This window comes from Sceloporus undulatus, chromosome 2 (genome assembly GCF_019175285.1).
Source record: "Sceloporus undulatus isolate JIND9_A2432 ecotype Alabama chromosome 2, SceUnd_v1.1, whole genome shotgun sequence".
In the NCBI taxonomy this organism is placed as follows: Eukaryota; Metazoa; Chordata; class Lepidosauria; order Squamata; family Phrynosomatidae; genus Sceloporus; species Sceloporus undulatus.
Genome location: NC_056523.1, coordinates 311,646,157 through 311,666,909, shown reverse-complemented (window position 1 = coordinate 311,666,909; position 20,753 = coordinate 311,646,157). Strand labels below are relative to the sequence as shown.

The 20,753-nt window shown below is 43.1% G+C and overlaps 1 protein-coding gene across 1 annotated transcript in view; it reads right to left on the bottom strand.

The window, feature by feature from the left end:
• Positions 1-8,675, bottom strand: part of GOLPH3 (golgi phosphoprotein 3) — a 33,333-nt gene extending 24,658 nt beyond the window's left edge. Inside the window, exon 1 of the mRNA XM_042453383.1 lies at positions 7,634-8,675. Coding sequence (XP_042309317.1) covers positions 7,634-7,882 — 249 coding nt within the window. The 5' untranslated portion in view covers positions 7,883-8,675. The remainder of the gene's footprint in view (positions 1-7,633) is intronic.
• Positions 8,676-20,753: the final 12,078 nt, after the last annotated feature.

Genomic DNA, 20,753 nt, shown 5'->3' with positions numbered 1-20,753 from the left:
CTAAGGACAGTGTGTAGAGAGAAAACAGAAGGGGACCCAGAACAGAGTCCTGGGGAACTCCAAAAGATAAGGGGACAGGAGATGAAGTCTGACCACCTGCAACCACCGCAAAAGATCTGTCTGACAAATAAGATCTAAACCAGTCAAGAACGTTTATCACACGGAAGGAATTTATCTTAAATTTGAATGAAAGGAAAGTGGGGCCAGAACACATTTACGTGAATTCGCTAGTTCAGTGAATTTACGTGAATTTGAATTGCGTTTGAACTGACTTCCCATTGCCTGAAATTGTGTGTGGTAGTCTATCACGCAACAACATGAAACTCCATGATTGCGTTCAGATTGCCATTAGATTATACTTCCAATTTCCCTTGACTGATAAACTCCATGGAGTTTCAAAACTGATATCCAGGTAACTTTAATTTCCAGAGCAAAGTTGCCTCAACTAATGTGCCTCAGAATTTCACAGCTGCCATGACAACCAAGGGTCTATCTGAATGTGCATTCAAGTTGTATAGCAAGCCACCTATCTATTGGTGGGAATTTTTGCTTACTCCGTTATCATATATCAACCACCATCTGCTTAAAGTTGGATATATGGTCACCTTTAATGATCGCAGTATGAGATTCAGGATGCTCCAGCCCCTGAGGCTAATGGACCCAGATGGTTTCCAGATGGTCTATGTTAAAAGCATCCAGCTAATTCTGGCAATTATCCTATCACAGACCTAGAGCCCTAAACAGAAGGCTTAAGTCAAGGCACCTTGCAAAATAGTTGCTAAGTGCCTTCTCAAACTAGCTAAAACTCAGGTTTCTCTCTGTTTATTAGGAAATTGTAAGCATCAGCTAGCAAGGAGGAAGACTGAAGTGGAGGAAAAAATATTGAATCCACACTAACATGGCTTAAAAACAGTCTGAATCACCACTGCAAGGCAGTAATCCCCACAAAGCTATCTTTTTCTCACGCCAGAATGTCTGCCACTCTCTTACAGTGCTTGTTCAAGTAGAAAAATGTATATTTTTAAAGAGTCCCTATCCGTACATATTTTTAGATCCCCTCAGTGATGTACAGCAACAGTTTTTCATGTCATGTGGATAAAAGCATTGTGATCTGTTTCATCTTGGAGTCTAAAGAAGACACAGTCTATAATAGAACCTCTTCCTGTTCAACTTTATTGGGCGAAATTGTGTTGTTTGACATTTAGGTGCCTGGAACAGGTCACCATACTAGATGCTGATACAATTTTGTCCATCTTGCCTGATAGAAAAATAGTAATCCAATTATGGAATACCTTTAAAAGTACTACTTTGTTGTTGTTCCTGAGTACCGTCAAGTTGTTTTCTAAGTTATGGAGATCCTAAGTCAAACTTGTGTAGTGTATGTTATGTGTCTTCAAATTGTTTCCATCTTATAGCGACATTTCTTCAGGTTTCCTATGGGGTTTTCTTGGCAACATTTGCTAGAGATTTCCCATTGCCTTTCCCTGAGGCTGAAAGCATGTGACTTGTCCAAGGTCACCCAGTGGGTTTCATGATCAATCTGGGAATCAAACCCTGGTCTCCAGAGTTGTAGTCCAACACTCAAACCACTATGCCAAACAGTTTTCTGGAGCTGAGAGTGTGTGACTCGCCCAAGGTCACCCAGTGAGTTTTCATGGCCAAGTGGGGAATCAAACCTTGATCTCCAGAGTTATAGTCCAATGCTCTAACCACTACACCACGCTGGCTCTCAGAAGTACTACTACCCATCGACATATACTAATCACACCACTATCTGCAGTAGGATTTTCTTTCCCATGCACTATGTGAGTAAAAGTTTACTGAATGTTAATGGATGATATCAAAAAGAGGATATCTGGTTAAAAAAAAATACCAATACATACAAACTGTAATAACTTTGAAAGAAAAGGAGAGGAAACATATCACTACTTTCATCAAACATTTTTCCTTTCCCTCCCTTAAACTGACTGTTTTAATTGTAAAAGGGCAACCTGCAGCATCAGTAGATGGTTAAAGGCTTGCAGAAGAAAATTCAGTTGGCCCTCTGATTTCCCATATGCCTAAAAAGAGAGAGGGAGATATAAATAATCTTCTCTTTATTCCAGTAAATAATGGGCCAGATCTTCCACTTCACATGCACCACAGACCTGCACAACTTGACAGTAGGTGGGGGCCAAAATTAAAATAGACTAAACTTATTTGGGCCACAGATAGCTTTTAATTAAATGTTAATTAATTAATAAATATATTTAATAATTATTATAATTGATTATAATTAATATTAATTCTGTCCTTCTCTGCTTGGCCCTCTGTTCAGAAGAAAGCTGAGCAGCACAGCAGCCTTGCCTGTCCTTCTCCTCTTCTACTTGGACTTCCTCTTGGGAGAAAGGGGGTCAAAGGAGGAGCCTTGCAGGGAAGCATCTGCCCATCCTCCTCTTCTACCTGTCCTTCTCCTCAGGAGAAAGCCGAGCAGTGGAGGAGCCCTGCAGAATGGGTGTTCGCCTGTCCTCTGCCGCCACTTGGCCTTCTCCTCAAGACAAGGCAGGGTGCTGAAGGACCCTTGGAGAGCAAGCATTTGCCTGTCCAACTCTGTCACCACCTAGTCTTCTCCTTGGCAGAAAGCTAGACAGCTGAGGAGCCTTAGGGGGCAAGCATTTGCCCATCCTCATCCTCTTCCTCTTCCATTCGGCTTTCTCAGGACAAAGCTGAGCAGTGGAGGAGCCTTGGAGGGCAAGAGTTCACCTATCCTCCTACTCCTCCACCCATCCTTCGCCTCAGGAGAAAGCCAGGTGGCAGAGGAGCCTTGCAGGGTGAGTGTTCACCCTTCCTCCTCCTCCTCCTCCGCATGCCCTCTCCTCAGGAGGAGGCTGGGCAACAGAGGAACTTTGAAGTTTTCCACATCCTCATGGGCTGCTCAAAATCCTTTTACAGGCCACATGTTGTGCAGGCCTGGTCTATTTGATACTAGATGTCCTGGAATCTTCCTTGTTAGAGCACTGTGTTCACCTACTCAAAAAAGCAAATAAATGAACACTATATGTTGTTCACGTTTCATTAGGAAAGACCTTCTTCTTCTTCTGCTATCTATTTCATAAATCTTAGAATCATAGAATCATAGGATAATAGAGTTGGAAGAGACCGCAAGGGCTATCCAGTCCAACCCCATGCCATACAGGAAATCTAAATCAAAGCATCCCCGACAGATGGCCATCTTGCCTCTGTTTAAAGACCTCCATGGAGGGAGATTCCACTACACTCCAAGGGAGTGTGTTCCACTGTCGGACAGCCCTTACTGTCAGGAAGTTCTTCCTAATGTTGAGGTGGAATCTCTTTTGCTGTAGCTTGCATCCACTGTTCCAGGTCCTAATCTCTGGAGCAGCAGAAAACAAGCTTGTTATATGACATCCCTTCAAATATTTAAACAGGGCTATCATATCACCTCTTGAATACAAGACTGATACGTCTCTCTGTACTCTAACATCTAATATTCTCTGTTTGAAAATGGTTTTTATGTTAGATTTGGAAACATTCTAGGCCTCCACACTAAAGCTATACAATGCACCCTTGCTATCTGTGGCAGATGTTTCAGATCTCCCCCGCTGATAGTAAAAGACGTGGGCCCTTAAGTCCCATTCTTTTCAATGGGTGCATACTCCCGCTTTCACCGCCACTTGTACATGCACCAATTGAACCACCTGGGGCTTGCTGCCCACGGAAGCTCAAACTGCGAATGGCAAGCCTGAGCTTGGCACGGACACACTGTAATTTATAGCACTTTAGAAAACTTAGAAAGCCGGGATTTTCCTGAAGTTTTGATTATTTGCTCATTTATGTGATGTTTATTTTTATAAATCTGCACTGACCCCTAAAGGGGATCAGTTAGGCACACTGTATTTACATGTCCAGGTGATAGCTGAGAACTCATCAATTACAATAGCTTTTAAACATTACTCTTAAATTAATAATAATAATAATAATACTTTTTATTTCTATCTTCCTGCCTCTCCCAATGGATCAAGGCGGGATCACAGCAGAGTTAAAATTACACATACAATATTGCAGCATTAGTTACTGCACAATTAAAACCACAGCTAAAAATATAAAAACATAAGAACATAAAAGCATAGAAACATAAAACATCAACTTTAAACTATGCTGTTCAATCCTCTGTTATAGTGCCATTCACATTTCGCTTCATTTCTCTCACACCTTCTCCCTGCCACCTCCTCCTCCTTTTTTCTTGTCAAGAAGAGGGGTTGATCACTCTTACCAAAGATGTGAATTAAACGGCTGGTGATATCATTTGTAGACCCAAATCGGACCACTTGTACAGTATTAGGTCCTGTACTGTTCATATTATTCAAAAGCTAGTGACTATATCTGCATGTATTTTTTACTAATAGTAAGCCACAGCATGAATGAGCTGTGTGCTAGTACAAGCAGCCTGCTTCATTCTCTGGGTTTGGACATCTTACAAAGTCACACCCTCCTCATGAGTTTATAACATGAAGTCTGTGTGTATAGCACACTGCTTGTTCACACTGTGCTATATTAAGCCAGGATTCCTGACTTAAAAGTCACAGTTGACTACAGCCATTGGATATGAAATCATAATGGTATAGTGATTTCAGCACTGGACTACAATTCAGGAGACCAGAGCTTGAATCCTGGCTCGGCCATGGAAAGCCACTGGGAAAATCACACTCTCTCAGCCTCAGAGGATGGCAATGGCAAACACCCACTGAGGAAATCTTGACAAGACAACCCCATAAGTCAGAAACGGCTTCAAGGCATGCAGCAACAACAACAACATTTAACAATAATTGTTGAGTATTATAAATAAAACACTGAAATGTGTAAGATCAAGATGGCATGGCTGCTTTGTGGTAGTCTTAAATATGAACTTATTTTATTACAACCTAAGTTTTCATGGATTTCAGCTTCATTATTTCATGAAATGTGCTGTAATCCATTAAGGTTTATGCCCTAATAAGACACACTATCCTTGAAGGCTTTCACAGGAAGCATCCATGTTCTTTTTGTGGGTTTTTCAGGCTATGTGGCTGTGTTCTAGAAGAGTTTATTTCTGACCTTTCACCAGCATCTGTGGCTGGCATCTTCAGAGAAGATGCCACCCACAGCTGCTGATGAAACCTCAAAAATAAACTCTTTCAGGACTTGGCCACGTAGCCCAAAACCTTCCCAAAAAAGACACACTATTGTATTTGTAGGAAATGATTTACACAGTTGCCCTTCTAGAAATGGGTACCTTAAGCAGACTGTACTGAACTTGCATATTTGCATTGTCAAGATATTATGCAAGTAAATAATGAGGAATTATAGGAAAAACAGTCTTTCAATAGAAAAGAAGAAAAATGCTAGTTTTAGTATAGGAAAAAGCTTACACAGGGCTAAATAATATTATCTGGTACACAACAGAACAAACAGTACTTTGAAGGCTGAAGCTGTCATTATTGCTTATTCTGAAATCCAGAATCATAGAATCATAGTTGGAAGAGACCACAAGGGTCATCCAGTCCAACCCCCTGCCATGCAGGAAATCTAAATCAAAGCATCCCCAACACATGGCCATCCAGCCTCTGCTTAAAGACCTCTAAGGAAGGAGACTCCACTCCGAGGGAGTTTGTTCCACTGTCGAACAACCCTTAATGTCAGGAGGTTCCTCCTAATGTTGAGGTGGAATCTCTTTTCCTGTAGCTTGCATCCCCTGCTCCAGATCCTAGACTCTGGAGCAGCAGAAAACAAGCTTGCTCCCTCCTGAATATGACGTCTCTTCAAATATTTAAAAAGGGCTATCATAGCACCTCTTAACCTTCTTTTCTCCAGGCTAAACATCCCCAGCTCCCTAAGGCGTTCCTCATAGGGCATGGTTTCCAGACCCCATTGTAGTCGCCCTCCTTTGGACACGCTCCAGTTTCTCAATGTCCTTTTTGAATTGTGGTGCCCAGAACTGGACACAATATTCCAGGTGGGGCCTGACCAGAGCAGAATAAAGTGGCACTATTACTTCTCTTGATCTAGACCAGGGGTAGGCAACTTTTTTGAGCCGGGGGCCGGGTTGCTGTCCCTCAGGCAACTGGGGGGCCGAAGCCAAAAAATAAGTAATTAATTATTATTTTTTAAATTTAAATAAATAAATAAACCGGGACAAATGTAGGACAACATTTTCAAATGGTGGACACTTTTTTTAAAAAAGTGGAGGACATGCAAAAAATTTTGCTGATTTTTTTAAAAAATGTTAATATAAATGGATGTTTCTGAGGCATCTATAGACAATTGCCCCCCTTGCCCCTGCGCGCGAGAGGCCAAAGGCCCCGGCGGCAATCAGCGGCAGGACCGGGCTGGGGCCGGTCCCAAGGCCTCGCTGGGCTGCATCCGGCCCGCGGGCCGCAGGTTGCCTACCCCTGCCTTAGGCAAGTCACATTCTCTCAGCTTCAGAGAATGGCAATGGCAAACCCCTTCTGAAGACACCTAGCCAAGAAAACCCTGTGATGATACGTTCGCCTTAGGAAAGAACGTGAAGGCGCAGAACATCCATGTTTCCTAGCATTCGTGACTCTTCTCATGGCACCTTCTCATGATGTGGCAAAGGCACAGCAGAGAACAGACTTCTGAGACCCTCAGCAAACTACAGACCCCAGCATCCCACAAGACAGAGCCAAAGTGGCATTTAAAGTGGTATTAAAGAAGCGTTATAAGTCAGCCACAGAAACCCACTGGTGCCTTTGGGTGAGTCACACTCTCTCAGCCACAGTACAGACCCGCACCCTACAAAACCTGGGGAGGCCCCTACTCTGCGCCCTCTCAGAAACCCCACAGACCCAGGGCCTGGTTTTACCTCACAATCGGTGGCCAGGCGTCCTCCTTTCCCTACACTTCAGCCTCTTCTCCAGGAGGAAGCAGCACCCAAGCGCCCTCCATTTTGAGCAGGACTTTGTGGCTGTGTGCCTTCAGTTCCGACCTGTGGGACCCCCCTGTCATGGGGTCCTCTGGGCCAGATTGGGCCAGAAGGGGGTTGCCATTGCCTTCCTGAGGCTGAGAAGGAGGGAACCAGAGGGCTTCTTTCCATCAGGGCTGAGGAGGGAGTAGCAATAAGGGAGTAAGAGGTCTTTGCAGGAGTAGGAATAGGGAGAAGGAGTAAGAAGACGTCTTTGTCCCCCCCCCCTCATTCCTGCTATTAGATTGTAGATGCGAACACCGGGTTTTATCATGAAGGAAAACCTTCTTCCTCGGGAGAAGGGCAAGGAGGAACCCCAAGCCCTCTGCTCCTGCCCTGGATCCCATGGCCAAGCGGGGCAGCAGCCTCAAGGCCAGGCTAGTGGCCAGGCTCCCTTCCTTCCTTTGGGCCTCCTGCCCCGGCCGGAGGGAGCTGGGATGCCCTGCCTTTGGAGCCTGGTTCCTCTCGGACGGTGTTTCCGCTTGGCTTTGGCCGTGTGCCTCCATTTCCCTCTTGCCTTGGGGTGCCTATCCGGTCGCCCTGCCTTGGGCCACTCGCTCTCTCTGGGCCTCAAGAGCAAGGCCTCTCTCTCTTCCCGGGTCTCTTCGGTGTCTTTGGGAAGGCCTCCCCCGCAAGGCAGCCTCCCGGCCTCCTCCTCCTCCTCGGCCTCCTTACCTCTCGGTCCTTGAGGCCCAGGAGCAGGACCTCCTCCATCAGGGTGAGCCGCGTCTCCTTGGAGTCGCCCTTCTCCTCGTCGCCGGGGGCCTCCCTGCGGCCCTCTTCCTCGCCTCCGCCGCTGCCCCCTCCGCCGCCTCCGCCTCCGCCGCCTCCTCCTCCGGCGCCATTCCCGGCCTTGTCGGCGCTGCGGGAGGCTTCGGTGCGGCGCTGGACCAGGCCCGAGTTGCGCTGCGTGAGAGAAGTCATGGCGGAGGAGGCCGAGACCCTCCCGACCCCCGGCCCTTCCGCCTCGCCTCAGGAGGCCCGGCCCGGAGCCCCTCCGCCGAGTAATCCAGGCGGAGAAGGAGGAGGAGGAGGCGCCTCTCCGTCAATATGGCGGCCCTCGCTGACGCCAGCAGCAGCCACGACGGAGGAGGAGGAGGAGGAGGAGGCCGAAGGGCCGCGCTTGGCCACAGCCAGGAAACCCGGGAGACTGGGAAGCCCAAGGGGAGACTGGGCCCTGTTTCCTTCTGGGCGAGGAGGGTTCCTGAGTGTATCTTTACTAGGGGCAAATAGTCTGCTGTGATGCTCTATGGAGAAGCCTTCTCCTGTGTTTCCCTACATACACAGGTCCCCCAAGGGTTCCCTATGGATGGTTCTCTATGGGCCAATATCCTCCTGCGCTCCCAAGGGGTCCCTCTGGGCGAGGCCTGCCTTTGGCTTCCGTCTGTCCCGCTGCCTTGCGATGGAGCCCAGCTGAGGAGACTCAGGAGCTGCTTCCCTTCCCTGAGGACAAAGAATGGCGTTCTTTAAGGCCCATCCACACTGACTCTCAGCAAATACTGCAATCCAGTTTGACACCAACAACCATCACCTAAAAAGGCCGCTTCCTGCCCCGACTCTACTGTTTCCCAGAAGAGGAGGAGGAGGAGGAGGAAAAGGGCCTCTTTCTGGACGCCCAGCAGGCAGTTGGTCCACACTACAGAGATAACCCAGTTTGGGGCTGCTTTCCCTGCCCTGGATCAGTGGCAGGGAATCCTGGGAACTGCAGAATTCAAACATAGCCATGTTGGTTCTCAGAATCTGTAAAGTGTAGAGAGGTCTTGTAACATCCTTAAGACTCGGGGTGTATCTCTACACAGCATCCCTTGTTGTTGTTGTTGTTGTTGTTGTTGTCGTCGTCGTCGTGTGGCTTCACTGGGTGACCGGAGACCTCCAAATCAGAGGCTGAAACATATTCCGGATGGTGGTTTCAGTAAAGGCAGACGAAGTTGTCATTAGTGCTTGCTCACTCATTGTGTCCTAGTCCAATGCTCAAACCACTGCTACACCCTTATAGCACTTTAATACCGCTTTGGCTCTGTCCTGTGGAGTGCCAGGGTCTGTAGTTTGGTCAGGGTTTTAGGACTTCTTATCTTGACCAAACTGAGGCTGCCATAGTTTGGCCACATCAGGACAAGGCACAAATTATTGGAAAAGTGAATAATGCTAGGAAAGGCGCTGTTGTTCTGTGCCTTTGTTTCCAACCTTTGGCAACACTATCCTAGGGTTTTCTTGGCAAGTTTCTTTGAGGGGGTGTTTTGCCTTTGCCATCCTCTGCAGATAAGAGAGTGTGACTTGCCCACGGTCACCCAGTGGTTTTCCATGGCTGAGCCTACAAGCATATATAGTCTTCCAGTGCCCTAGTCCAACACTATAACCTTGGAAAGTTAGAAGGTAGTAGAAACATAGAGTTGGAAGAGACCACAAGGGCCATCTAGTCCAACCCTCTGTCATGCAGGAACTCACAAAGCACCCAGCCTCTGTTTCATATCCTTCAAACAAGGAGAGACCAGCACTCTCCAAGGGACTGTGCTCCACTGTCAGACAGCTCTTACTGTCAGGAGGTTCCTCCTAATGTTGAGGTGGAATCTCTTTTCCTGTAGCTTGCATACATTGATCTGGGTCCTAGTCTCTGGAGCATCAGAAAACAAGTCAGCTCCCTCCTCAATATGACATCCCTTCAAATATTTAAACAGGGCTATCATATCACCTCTTAACCTTCTCTTCTCCAGGCTAAACATCCCCAGCTCCCTAAGGCTTCCCTCATAGGGCATGGTTTCTAAACTCTTCACCATTTTAGTTGCCCTGCTTTGGACACGCTCCAGCTTCTCAACATCCTTTTTGAATTGTGGTGCCCAGAACTGGACACAGTATTCCAGGTGAGGCCTGACATTATTACTTCCCTTGATCTCTAGACTCTATACTTCTATTGATGCAGCCTAGAATCACACTGGCCTTTTTAGCTGCTGCATCACACTGTTGACTCACATTCAACTTGTGACTCCTAGATCTCTTTCACACGTTGTTTTGTTAAGCCAGGTGCCCCCCATCCTATATGTATGCATTTTTTTTTCTTCCTAAGTGTAGTACCTTACATTTCTCCCTGTTGACATTCATTCTGTTAGTTTTGGCCCAGCTTTCTAATCTGTTAAGGTCATTTTGAAAGGTAGAAGGAAGTAAAAAGAGAGGAAGACATCATGCCAGATGGATAGACTCAAATCAGGAAAGGTCACAGGACTGAATTTGCAAGACCTGAAAAAAGGGGGAAAGGGGGATCTTGGAGGCGTCTCATCCATAGGGTCATCATGAGTTCAGGTAGGACTTGAGTGCAGTGAACAACAACAAACAACAAGCCAGAGCATTCTAGCACTGTAAGTTGGCTGCAGAACTTTAAGTACCTTACCAAGGTACAAACCTGGGGTGGGTTCAAACTGCTGTAATTGGGCAGTGAGAATACACTCCTGGTCTAGAGATAGGAACCTTTTTGTTTTGTTTTGACTGCTTTTAGGGCAAACCAGGTTGCAGAACGGGGGGAGTATTATTTAAGACAACAAAGTGTTAGCCTAAACCAAAAACAAAAACATATAGTTTTAATGTCTAAAATATTCTGATGATGCAATGACAAAACATTCCCTTACATCAAAATAAGCAGTGTATAAACAGTGCAGCACACTGTACAAAAATGCATTAAAGACAAGAAGTATCTAAACTTCCAAAATGCATTAAAAGTAAAAAGGAAAAGGAAAAAGGAAAGCTGCAGTAGCAGCAAAACCATTATCTTATTGCCAAAGAGTCATCCAGTAAATGTAAGCAGGATAGATCAGGCTTATAATAATTCTGTATCCTTGCAATTTGTTTGAGCATCTAGGACAATTGTTTTGCTGCTACTACAGCTTTCCTTTACCACTGAGGAAGACTTTTGTTGAAATAAGTTTGAATGTTTTGATACTTTTTACTTTTAATGCATTTTAGAAGTTTGTCACTGCATAATCAGAATATTTTAGACCAGGGGTAGGCAACCTTTTTGAGCCGGGGGCCGGGTTGCTGTCCCTCAGACAACTGGGGGGCCGAAACCAAAAAATAAATAATTTAATAATTTAAAAAAAAACATTAAATATATAAATAAACCAGGACAAATGTAGGACAAAATTTTCAAATGGAAGACACTTTTTTTTAAAAAATGGAGGACATGCAAAAAAATTTGCTGATTTTTAAAAAAATGTTAATATAAATGCATGTTTCTGAGGCTTCTATAGACAATTGCCCCCCAAAGGCCCCGGCGGCAATTGGCGGCAGGACCGGGCTGGGACCGGTCCCAAGGCCTCACTGGGCCGCATGTGGCCCGCAGGCCGCAGGTTGCCTACCCCTGTTTTAGACATTAAAACTATTTGTATGTTTTACTCTGTAAACATTTTTTCCTAGACCTTTCTGTTTGTTATACTGGAGTATTATTTAAACCAAATCAGAAATATAAATGAAATGAACCATTCAAGTGGAGAGAAAGGGAGTCAGACCCAGAACTTGTGAAAGCTACTCATTGCCTAGTCATCACTGGCTGGGGGATTCTGGGTGCTTTATGGAAAGGATGTAATAACAGCAACAACAACAGCAACAACCACCTCCCCGTCCTCTAGTCAGGCCATTTCATTATTTTTGCTGCAAAGCAGGCTGAAGGAGTCTTTTCCCCCCACCTTCCCTTTGGCTGCTGCAGAGAAGGCAGAGAAGTTGGTTGGCATTCCATCTGCTGATGTCCTGACATCTATTTGCTTCTAATTTCTTTGAACTGTTTCCCTTCCAGCTGGTTGCAAAACTTACCTAGCTAAAAAAGAAAGAAAGGGTGGCCCAGTTTACTTCTTCCCCCCCCCCTTCCCATTCCTTTTCTTTTTGTGTCTGGTGTTCTCATACCATCTGTTCTTTATAAGAATGTTCTTACTAAGGAGTAATCCCCAAGTTTGCCCTATTTCTCATTCTTGGTGCAGTGTGTCCATTAAGGTCATTCTTTCAGGCAGAATGTGGGAGATGTTGATGTCTGAAACCCAAGTTTAAGGTTTATGATACTGAAGTTTTGTTCTACCTTCCTTCTTATGAGACACTTTTATGTTCCTTCTAGAATGTAAGCCTGCCTTACTGGTATTTCTGGACTTTCTAAACCACTACGGCAACCTTTTTTTGGACTGAATTGATGACAATTACAGTGGACCCTTGTTATCTGCTGGGGTTTGGTTCCATGACCCCCCTCCCGCCCATGGATACCAAAATCCATGGATGCTCAAGTCTCATTAAATTGAATGGTATAGTAAAATTGTGTCCCGTATACAAAATGGCAAAATCAAGATTTGCTATTTGGAATTTATACTTTTTCTGGAATATTTTCAAGCTCTGGATGCTTGAATCCATGGATAAGGAGGGCCAACTGTATGTGTGTGCTTTATTTGTGTATACTTACAGATATTCAGAATGTATGTGCTAGTCTTTAATAGGATGTAGTCATACTGTGTGTGTATATATGTGTATACTGTGTATATAATGCACACACACATACACACACACAGTGGGAGCATGTATATAGATATTCATATTCAGTAGGATATAGGCAACTACTGGATTATGTTTATGATTGTTTTTTTTTTTTTTTTGGCATGTTTTAAATCTTAATTTTATATTGTTTTAACCAGGTTATTTTAATTGGTCTTAAAGTGTTATTATCTTGTGAACCACCTTGGGTCCCTTTTTGAAGAGAAAGGCACCATAAAAATAAATAAATGTGGCTGTTGAGAAACCGGGGGATCCAACAACACAATCATGTACAGTACATGACTACTGTACTTAAATTTTTGGGGTTTGTTTTTTTTTCAATGTTGGGTAATCTGAGGAAAGCATGTATAGGACTGGATCCTACATTTATTTATTCTATGCTATTCTCTCTGTTGCCAAGTCATGAAGTAAACTCTGTACACATGAGCGAGTAAACCCATTGAGCACAGATTTACTTTTGTGCAAGGATTTTGGTATAAGGCTAGGAGTAAGTGTATCTGGACACAGTGTGACTTACCCCTGAGCAAATACACCTAGATCTGAAACATTAAATGTATATCATAGAATCACAGTGAGAAGAGACCACAAGGACCATCCAGTCCTTGAAGGCACCATCTTCCCCACACAGTGGCCCTGCAATTTCTTTGTTTTTCCTTTTGCTATGGACATAATTAACCTTTTTCATTATTTTGAGCCTCTTTAGCAAGCCTGAGCTCATTCTGCAGACATGCTGGCTATTTGCTTGAATTCCTTTTTGGTGATCCTCCCACATCTTTTCCATATCTTGTACATGTCCCTTTTAAAGCTTAACTCATTTTAAAATGCTTTAGACATCCATCCTGATTTCTTTATAGACACCCCTCATGGGATGTCTTCAGTATTGTATCTCACTCTTAAGAAACTCCCATGAGACAAACCCCCCTCTCCTTCTCTAGTATTTCCAGCCTCAGGATTGCTCCCAGTATTTCCTACACTTACTGAAATCAGCTTTCTTACTGGAATTTAGAAAGTGTGTCTGACTCTGCTTGGCTTCCCTTTTCCACTATATAAAACATTCCAGGAAAACATGGTCACTTCCACCCAATTAAACAGGTCATCACGGTTGGTTAGGATCAGATCTAATATAAATGGGCCAAGTGCCTATACCCTTTTCAGCACAGTGTAATATATGTCAGTGTAGTTATCATAAATTCCACTGTTGTGCAACAAATTGCACAGTGTGCAACAGAACCTTATGTTCACATGTTGCACAATAGTTTATTAGCTCTGTACCACCAAGTCAAAAGTGAGGAAGGGGAATTGGCAGTGCTAGGGACAGTATTTACATAACCCCCGAGAGAGTCCAACTTCCTGAACAATGGTGTTTATGTCCCAAGAAAATTTCAGCTATAGTAATAGAGATTTCTTTTCACTGTACACGTGCTTCATATGTACCTTATATGCATCTGGGATATACTGTAATTACACTGCATATTTAAAAATGATCAAATGTTTACCTAGCTGCCTTGGTACATGATTAATTTTCAGGGCTCCAACCAACACCATGTGTTGCTGCACCTTGATCTCCACATCCAAGAGCTGCTTCAGAGTAGATCCAAGGGAAAATCTGTCCAAAAAGTAACTTTGCCAGGCTTTGCTGCCAATCAGCCATGGCCCTGTCCCAGACACTGAGTATAGATTAGCCACTGAATATGTTTATTATTCACTGAGCTGTTTTCAGGGATGGAGGGACAACATGACTTTTTTATTTGAACTTTCTCTACATCTAAAAATCTCATACTTTTCCTGAACTGACACCTTCATCTAGTATCTAAGTGGCCTCAGCCTTACATTAGTACCCACCTTGTTGGGGGGCAATTAGCTTACTGCTTAGAGCAGGGGTAGGCAACCTGTGGCCCGCGGGCCGGATGCGGCCCAGCGAGACCTTGGGACTGGCCCCAGCCTGGTCCTGCCGCCGATTGCCGCCGGGGCCTTTGACTTCTCGCGTGCAGGGGCAATTGTCTATAGAAGCCTCTGAAACATGCAATTATGTTAACATTTTTTTAAAAATCAGCAAATTTTTTCGCATGTCCTCCACTTTTTTTAAAAAGTGTCCACCATTTGAAAATTTTGTCCTACATTTGTCCCAGTTTATTTATTTATTTATTTATTTAAATTATTTAATTATTTATTTTTTGGCTTCGGCCCCCCCCAGTTGTCTGAGGGACAGCAACCTGGCCCCCGGCTCAAAAAGGTTGCCTACCCCTGGCTTAGAGACTACACTGAGTATGAAGTGGTACAGAAATGTAAATGCTAATGCTATTGCTGTTGCATCACCTCTGATCCTCAGAGAATCAACATTAATTACCTGCATGCATAAAATTTGTGGAATAGCCTCCATAACTGAATTCCATAATTTTATGTGATTTTATGTGTGATTTTATTATTTGGACAATTCAGTTTGTGCCGAAATGCAGGACGAAAGTTACTAAATAAAATGCATTTAATAATGTACCTTATATGCATCTGGGATATAATTACATTGCATATTTATAAATGATCAAATGTTTACCTTCAAGTGAAGCATTTTGAATAGGTGATATGATCACCAGTCACTTATTTCTAGCCAAACTACCACACGTTAGCATAAGATATAATGTTTGCTTCACTATGCTATACTCTGTTGAACTGAATTTTTCTGCAGTTTTCTCTTCTGAAAAATTTGCTGTGATAAATGTACCTGCAACCGGCTCATGGCATGTATACTGCTACTTGTTAATCATCTCAAACTTGTAGTTAATCTTGTGGCAGAATGTATGTGGCAGAAAAATTCAGTTCTCATAGAGCAGCCAAATAGAGAAAACATGTGTATAAATGCCCATCACTGTAGTTTATGTTGATTTGCCTTTATAGTATTTTATAACATTGGATTACAAAATATTAGGCTTTCTGGTTAATAATGTTATGTTCCTTTGCATTTTTTACCATACTCCTAAAAAGATACCGTTAGAAAGATTTATTATTGTGCTTTTGAATTTTATTAGCTTCAGGATGCATACCTTCAAGATTAATCTCAAATGACCTGTTAGATAATAGCACATGAACCCAACATGCAAGTGGCCATTCTCAACAATTAGGCAAAGTAGATAATTTAGACCAATTTCTTATCACTGGGGGAATAGCACAAATGAGCACGACATTATACACAAGACAAAATAATGTTCTCAGAATAATATGTTTATTTTATTAATAGCAGACTTGTCCAGAACAATCTATTCAGTCTAAGGGGATTATGATATAGGGAAAAGGACATCCTTTTCCCGTCCTTATCATGCTATCGCATGAATATTATCATACAACTTTGTGCTTATCTGGTCATTATCCCATCACTGAAGTGTAAATGTCCATGATCATGCGAAAGACTATCAGATGGTGTTGCGCTTATCCCGTCAGTGAATTGTCCTGTTATCTTTCATTAACGTAAGTGTCCATTATTCAAAAGTGACAGGACAATTCCTCTTCAGTGACAGGATAATGACAGGATCAGTGTGATGTGTGTGATACTCTTTCAAGTGATAAGAATGGGAGCAATCCGCTTCACTGCCATCCTCCCCCCCCCTTCCCATCTGATGATCTCCAAATAATCTTCCTTTCTAGCTTATACTCAGGCATATCCTTTAATAGGCTAAATCCTCTTTTGGCATGCACTGCTTAAAGCAATATATAAAATTGTTTTCCTTTAAAATCAGGTAGGGAAATACAATTTTAATTAGCTGGCATGATTCTATGATCTTGCACAATGTGAAGTGGTCTTTGAGTGGAGAGAGTTATGAACACCCCTTTGTTGGACTGTTCCACATGTAACAACAATTCCTCACTCAATATGGTTGCAGTTGAACACCATTACCTCCTTTTCTGCTTTGGGTCAGAATACAGTGAGTGACATGATGTCTATATATTATGACCTCATTTCATCGTATTGTGACCTCATAGACACACTGTGTAGGGATACATTGCTTAAGCTATAGAAAGTGGTGCCAGGGATCCTTTAACAGGAATAAAAAGTGCCTCTCTCCCATCCAGTCTCAATGCCTACAGATTGAAGCTGGCGAGGAAAGGGAACACATTCTCAGGCACTCTGCTATATATGCCATAGAAAATATGCTACTACTTTATAGAAATCTCAAATTTTGAGGCCCAACAGCCTCAAAGGCACAATTATTGAACCTTGGGGCTTCCAGATGTTGCCGACAACTCTTCTAATCCCTTATTGTTTGATCCAATTGGGAGAGGTGGGAAGATATAAATAAACTTTGTTGTTGTTGTTGTTGTTGTTGTTCTCTTTGCTGGCCGAAGTTTTAGGAGATGAAATAAAGAACATGACAGGCAAAGGTTTCATACCTCTGCTATAGAGATTGGTGGTGCCATTTAATATTAGCAACAGAAATCGTACAGTGGCTTTCACATAAAGTGTTAGGTAGAAATGACTACCACTTCACTTTAGGATCACCTAAATACACACTGTTATGCCTTAGAGAACTATCCTTGGCTGAAAACCCCTTCTGAATATGTATACTCATTGCAAGCTGACTTTCATATTTGCATAGGTGGACTGTCCCTTAAACTCTTATAATAGAAATATAATTTAAAAATGTGAATGTAAGTATTGTGCCAAAATACAGCATTCAGTGCTGTATTTAAAAAGGATGTTGAGAAACTGGAGTGTCTCCAAAGGAGAGCGACTAAAATGGTGAAAGGTCTGGAAACCATGCGCTATGAGGAACGTCTTAGGGAGCTGGGGATGTTGAGCCTGGAGAAGAGAAGGTTAAGAGGTGATATGATAGCCCTGTTTAAATACTTGAAGGGATGTCACATTGAGGAGGGAGCTAGCTTGTTTTCTGCTGCTGCAGAGACTAGGACACAGAGCAATGGATGCAAGCTCCAGGTAAAGAGATTCCACCTCAACATTAGGAAGAACCTCCTGACAGTAAGGGCTGTTCGACAGCGGAACAAACTCCCTCGGAGTGTAGTGGAGTCTCCTTCCTTAGAGGTCTTTAAACAGAGGCTGGATGGCCATGTGTTGGGGATGCTTTGATTGAGATTTCCTCCATGGCAGGGGGTTGGACTGGATGGCCCTTGTGGTCTCTTCCAAGTCTATGATTCTGTGTCTTCCATTAAAGTGCATAAAGCATGATTTGACATTCTTAAGGACAGATTTTACAACCACAATATTTCTGTAAAGCCATAAGCTTACGAATAGAGTGATTAGAGCCTTTTTTTTTTATCCAACCAGAAAATAGTGATGTTGAAGAGGCAGTTTTATGCAGAATAAACACATTTCTATGCTTGTCATACATTTATTTCATCTGCGTAGGCACAGTGACAGTCAAAAGAAAACACAATTATATATTAATCAGTATGCATTAACATGATTTCAAAGGAAAGTGCACAATTAAGAGTCACAGAAACAGGAGAATATAATGCTTGATGCACAAAATATTGAAAGGTACTCTCCTACTCTTTACAGGCAATATGCCCATTTTAAGATGTCAACAACAAAGCACTTAATGCCTGGCATTTTACGGAACACATTTCAAATACATTCCATACTTCAGTAATTCTTAAAATCCACTTGTAATGTGTACATGTTATGTATCACCAAAGTAGCCTGTCAAGTTATGGCAGCCCTGTGATTTCACAGGGTTTTCTTAGGCAAGGAGTACTCAAGAGGTGGTTTTACCAGTTCTTTCCTCTGAAAACTAGACTACAGCACCAGTATTCATTAGCAGTCTCTCATCCAAGTACTAGCCACTTCTTACCCTGCTTAGTTTCCAAGATCAGACAGGATCTGGTGCCTTTAGGGTACAGCCTTATTCCCCCATGTTGCACCTGATGCTGATTTAATATTGTAAGCTTGTTCAAAATCACCTAGCGTGCTCATGACAGGTTCAAAGTGCTGTAGCAGTGTGTACACTACCCTAGGAGTAAATCAAATACTGTATAGCACTGCGAGAACATCTCCTACTTCTTGAGAGTTCATACCATGCACTGTCCCAGTATTTAGAAGCTAAGTATTGTCTAATGCAGGGGTAGGCAACCTTTTTGAGCTGGGGGCCGGGTTGCTGTCCCTCAGACAACTGGGGGGCCGAAGCCAAAAAATAAATAATTAAATATTTTTTAAAAAAAATTTAAATATATAAATAAACCAGGACAAATGTAGGACAAAATTTTCAAATGGAAGACACTTTTTTAAAAAAATGGAGGACATATGAAAAAATTTGCTGATTTTTTAAAAAATGTTAATATAAATGCATGTTTCTGAGGCTTCTATAGACAATTGCCCCCCAAAGGCCCCGGCGGCAATCGGCAGCAGGACCGGGCTGGGGCCGGTCCCAACGCCTTGCCGGGCCGCATCCGGCCCGTGGGCCGCAGGTTGCCTACCCTGGTCTAATGTGTATTTCCAACTGTTAAGTGAGCATGTTCTTGGAAAAGATATAATTTATCCGTTATGTCTGTATTCTGATTGTTCCCCATTGATGAATGTGGCTCTCCTCCTCTCCCTACTTCCTAATAATAATCCTGTGAAGAAGGTCAGACTGGAAGGAAGTTACAATTCCAAGGTCACCAAATGAGTTGCATAGGTCTGTAGGAAGTAGTACCTAGATCTCCCAAGTTCCAGTCCAGCATTGTAACCACTATTCTCCCAATCTGAACTGCTTGCTTCACATGGCCACCTTCTTGTAATGCATCACTGAGCAAAGACGCCTGACCAAGTGAACAGCCAGAGATGCAGACAGTCTAGGCTGCCACCTTCCAGCAAGCAATGCACATGTGCTATTATGCTCTTTTATTTTGTTTACTAAAACATTTATATTGCATGACACAGCAAGCAGACTTGGGCTGATGTAAAAGAAAACTGTTTTAATCAAAGTTAAACGGTTAAAAGACAGTAAAAAAATAATTTAAACAGACCAAAATTATATTAAACAATTTAAAAATGTAAAACATGTTTAAAAACAGTTCAAACAGGTTAAGGTAATTTAAAACCGTGTATATGTGCAGAATAAAATTAATTAGGGCCACAGGCCTTTAGTAAAAAGACATGCCTCTAAGAGGAGGGTATTCCCTAACTGGGTCACCCTAACACAGAAGGCCATCTCTCACAGTACATTGCCTCCACTGGTGGGCACAAAGAGACCACAGTCCTTAGGTAAAAGTATATAGGGAAATACTCCTTCAAGTACCAAGGTCCCAAGTTCAATCACTACTAGCATCTTTAATTCAACCCATAATTCCATTGGGAGCCAGGACAAATATTGCTTTACAGCTTCTGAGATGTTCTGGCCAACAATTTAGTTGGTACACAATAAGCCACAGTTTCTGAGTCATCTTCATGGGTTGTCGTTATTGTTGTGTGCCTTCAAGTTGTTTCCAGCTTATGGCAACCCTAAGGCAAACATATCATGGGGTTTTCTTGGCAAGATTTGTTCAGAGGAGTTTTGCCATGGCCTTCCTCTGAGGCTGAGACCACATGACTTGACCAAGGCCATCCAGTGGGTTTCATGGCCAAACAGGGAATCGAACTCTGGTCTCTTGAGTTGTAGTCCAACGCTCAAACCACTACACCAGGCTGGCTCTTATCAATGGTAGACCCATGTAAAGTACACTGCAGTACTCTAACTAGGAAGTTAACAGTGCATGGACTACTGTAGCCTGATAAGAAAAGGCATAGCTGTTTGACCAGTCAAGTCTGGTGCCAACCACAGGCACATACATACACCACTGCTGGTGCACTACAATGTCTGGGGAATAAACAGTTGCCAGGTAGACCGATGAGTGGCAACTAGATATTGAAGGAATAGAGCTGTGCATCACACAGGCTGCTCTGTGCTCCCAAACTAGCTTAAATCCTTCTAGTTGTTCAGAGAAGGCAGCTGAGGTCATTCCAAAAAATGTCACATGCTTAATTCTTGACCCACCTTAGTTTCTTGCTGTAAGGGAGCTCATTTTGCAGGTGTGTCTAGGTGTTTCTGCAATCTCCACCTTTAGCCTAAAAGAAATACAAAATTTTGGCTCTGAAGGCACAGCCAAGCCCCTTACTGGACCCCAGGGACAGCATACTTGGAGATCAAAAATATACTAGTACAGATCTTTATCTGAGCATCACAGCTATTCCCACCCTTTTGAAACAAGCTAGCATAATATTCGTTTTACAGATATGGAACAATGAGGTAGAGACAGCAAATAATACAAAGCTAGACACTGTGTGTGTGTGTGTGTATTCTGTTATTTGATATTAAAC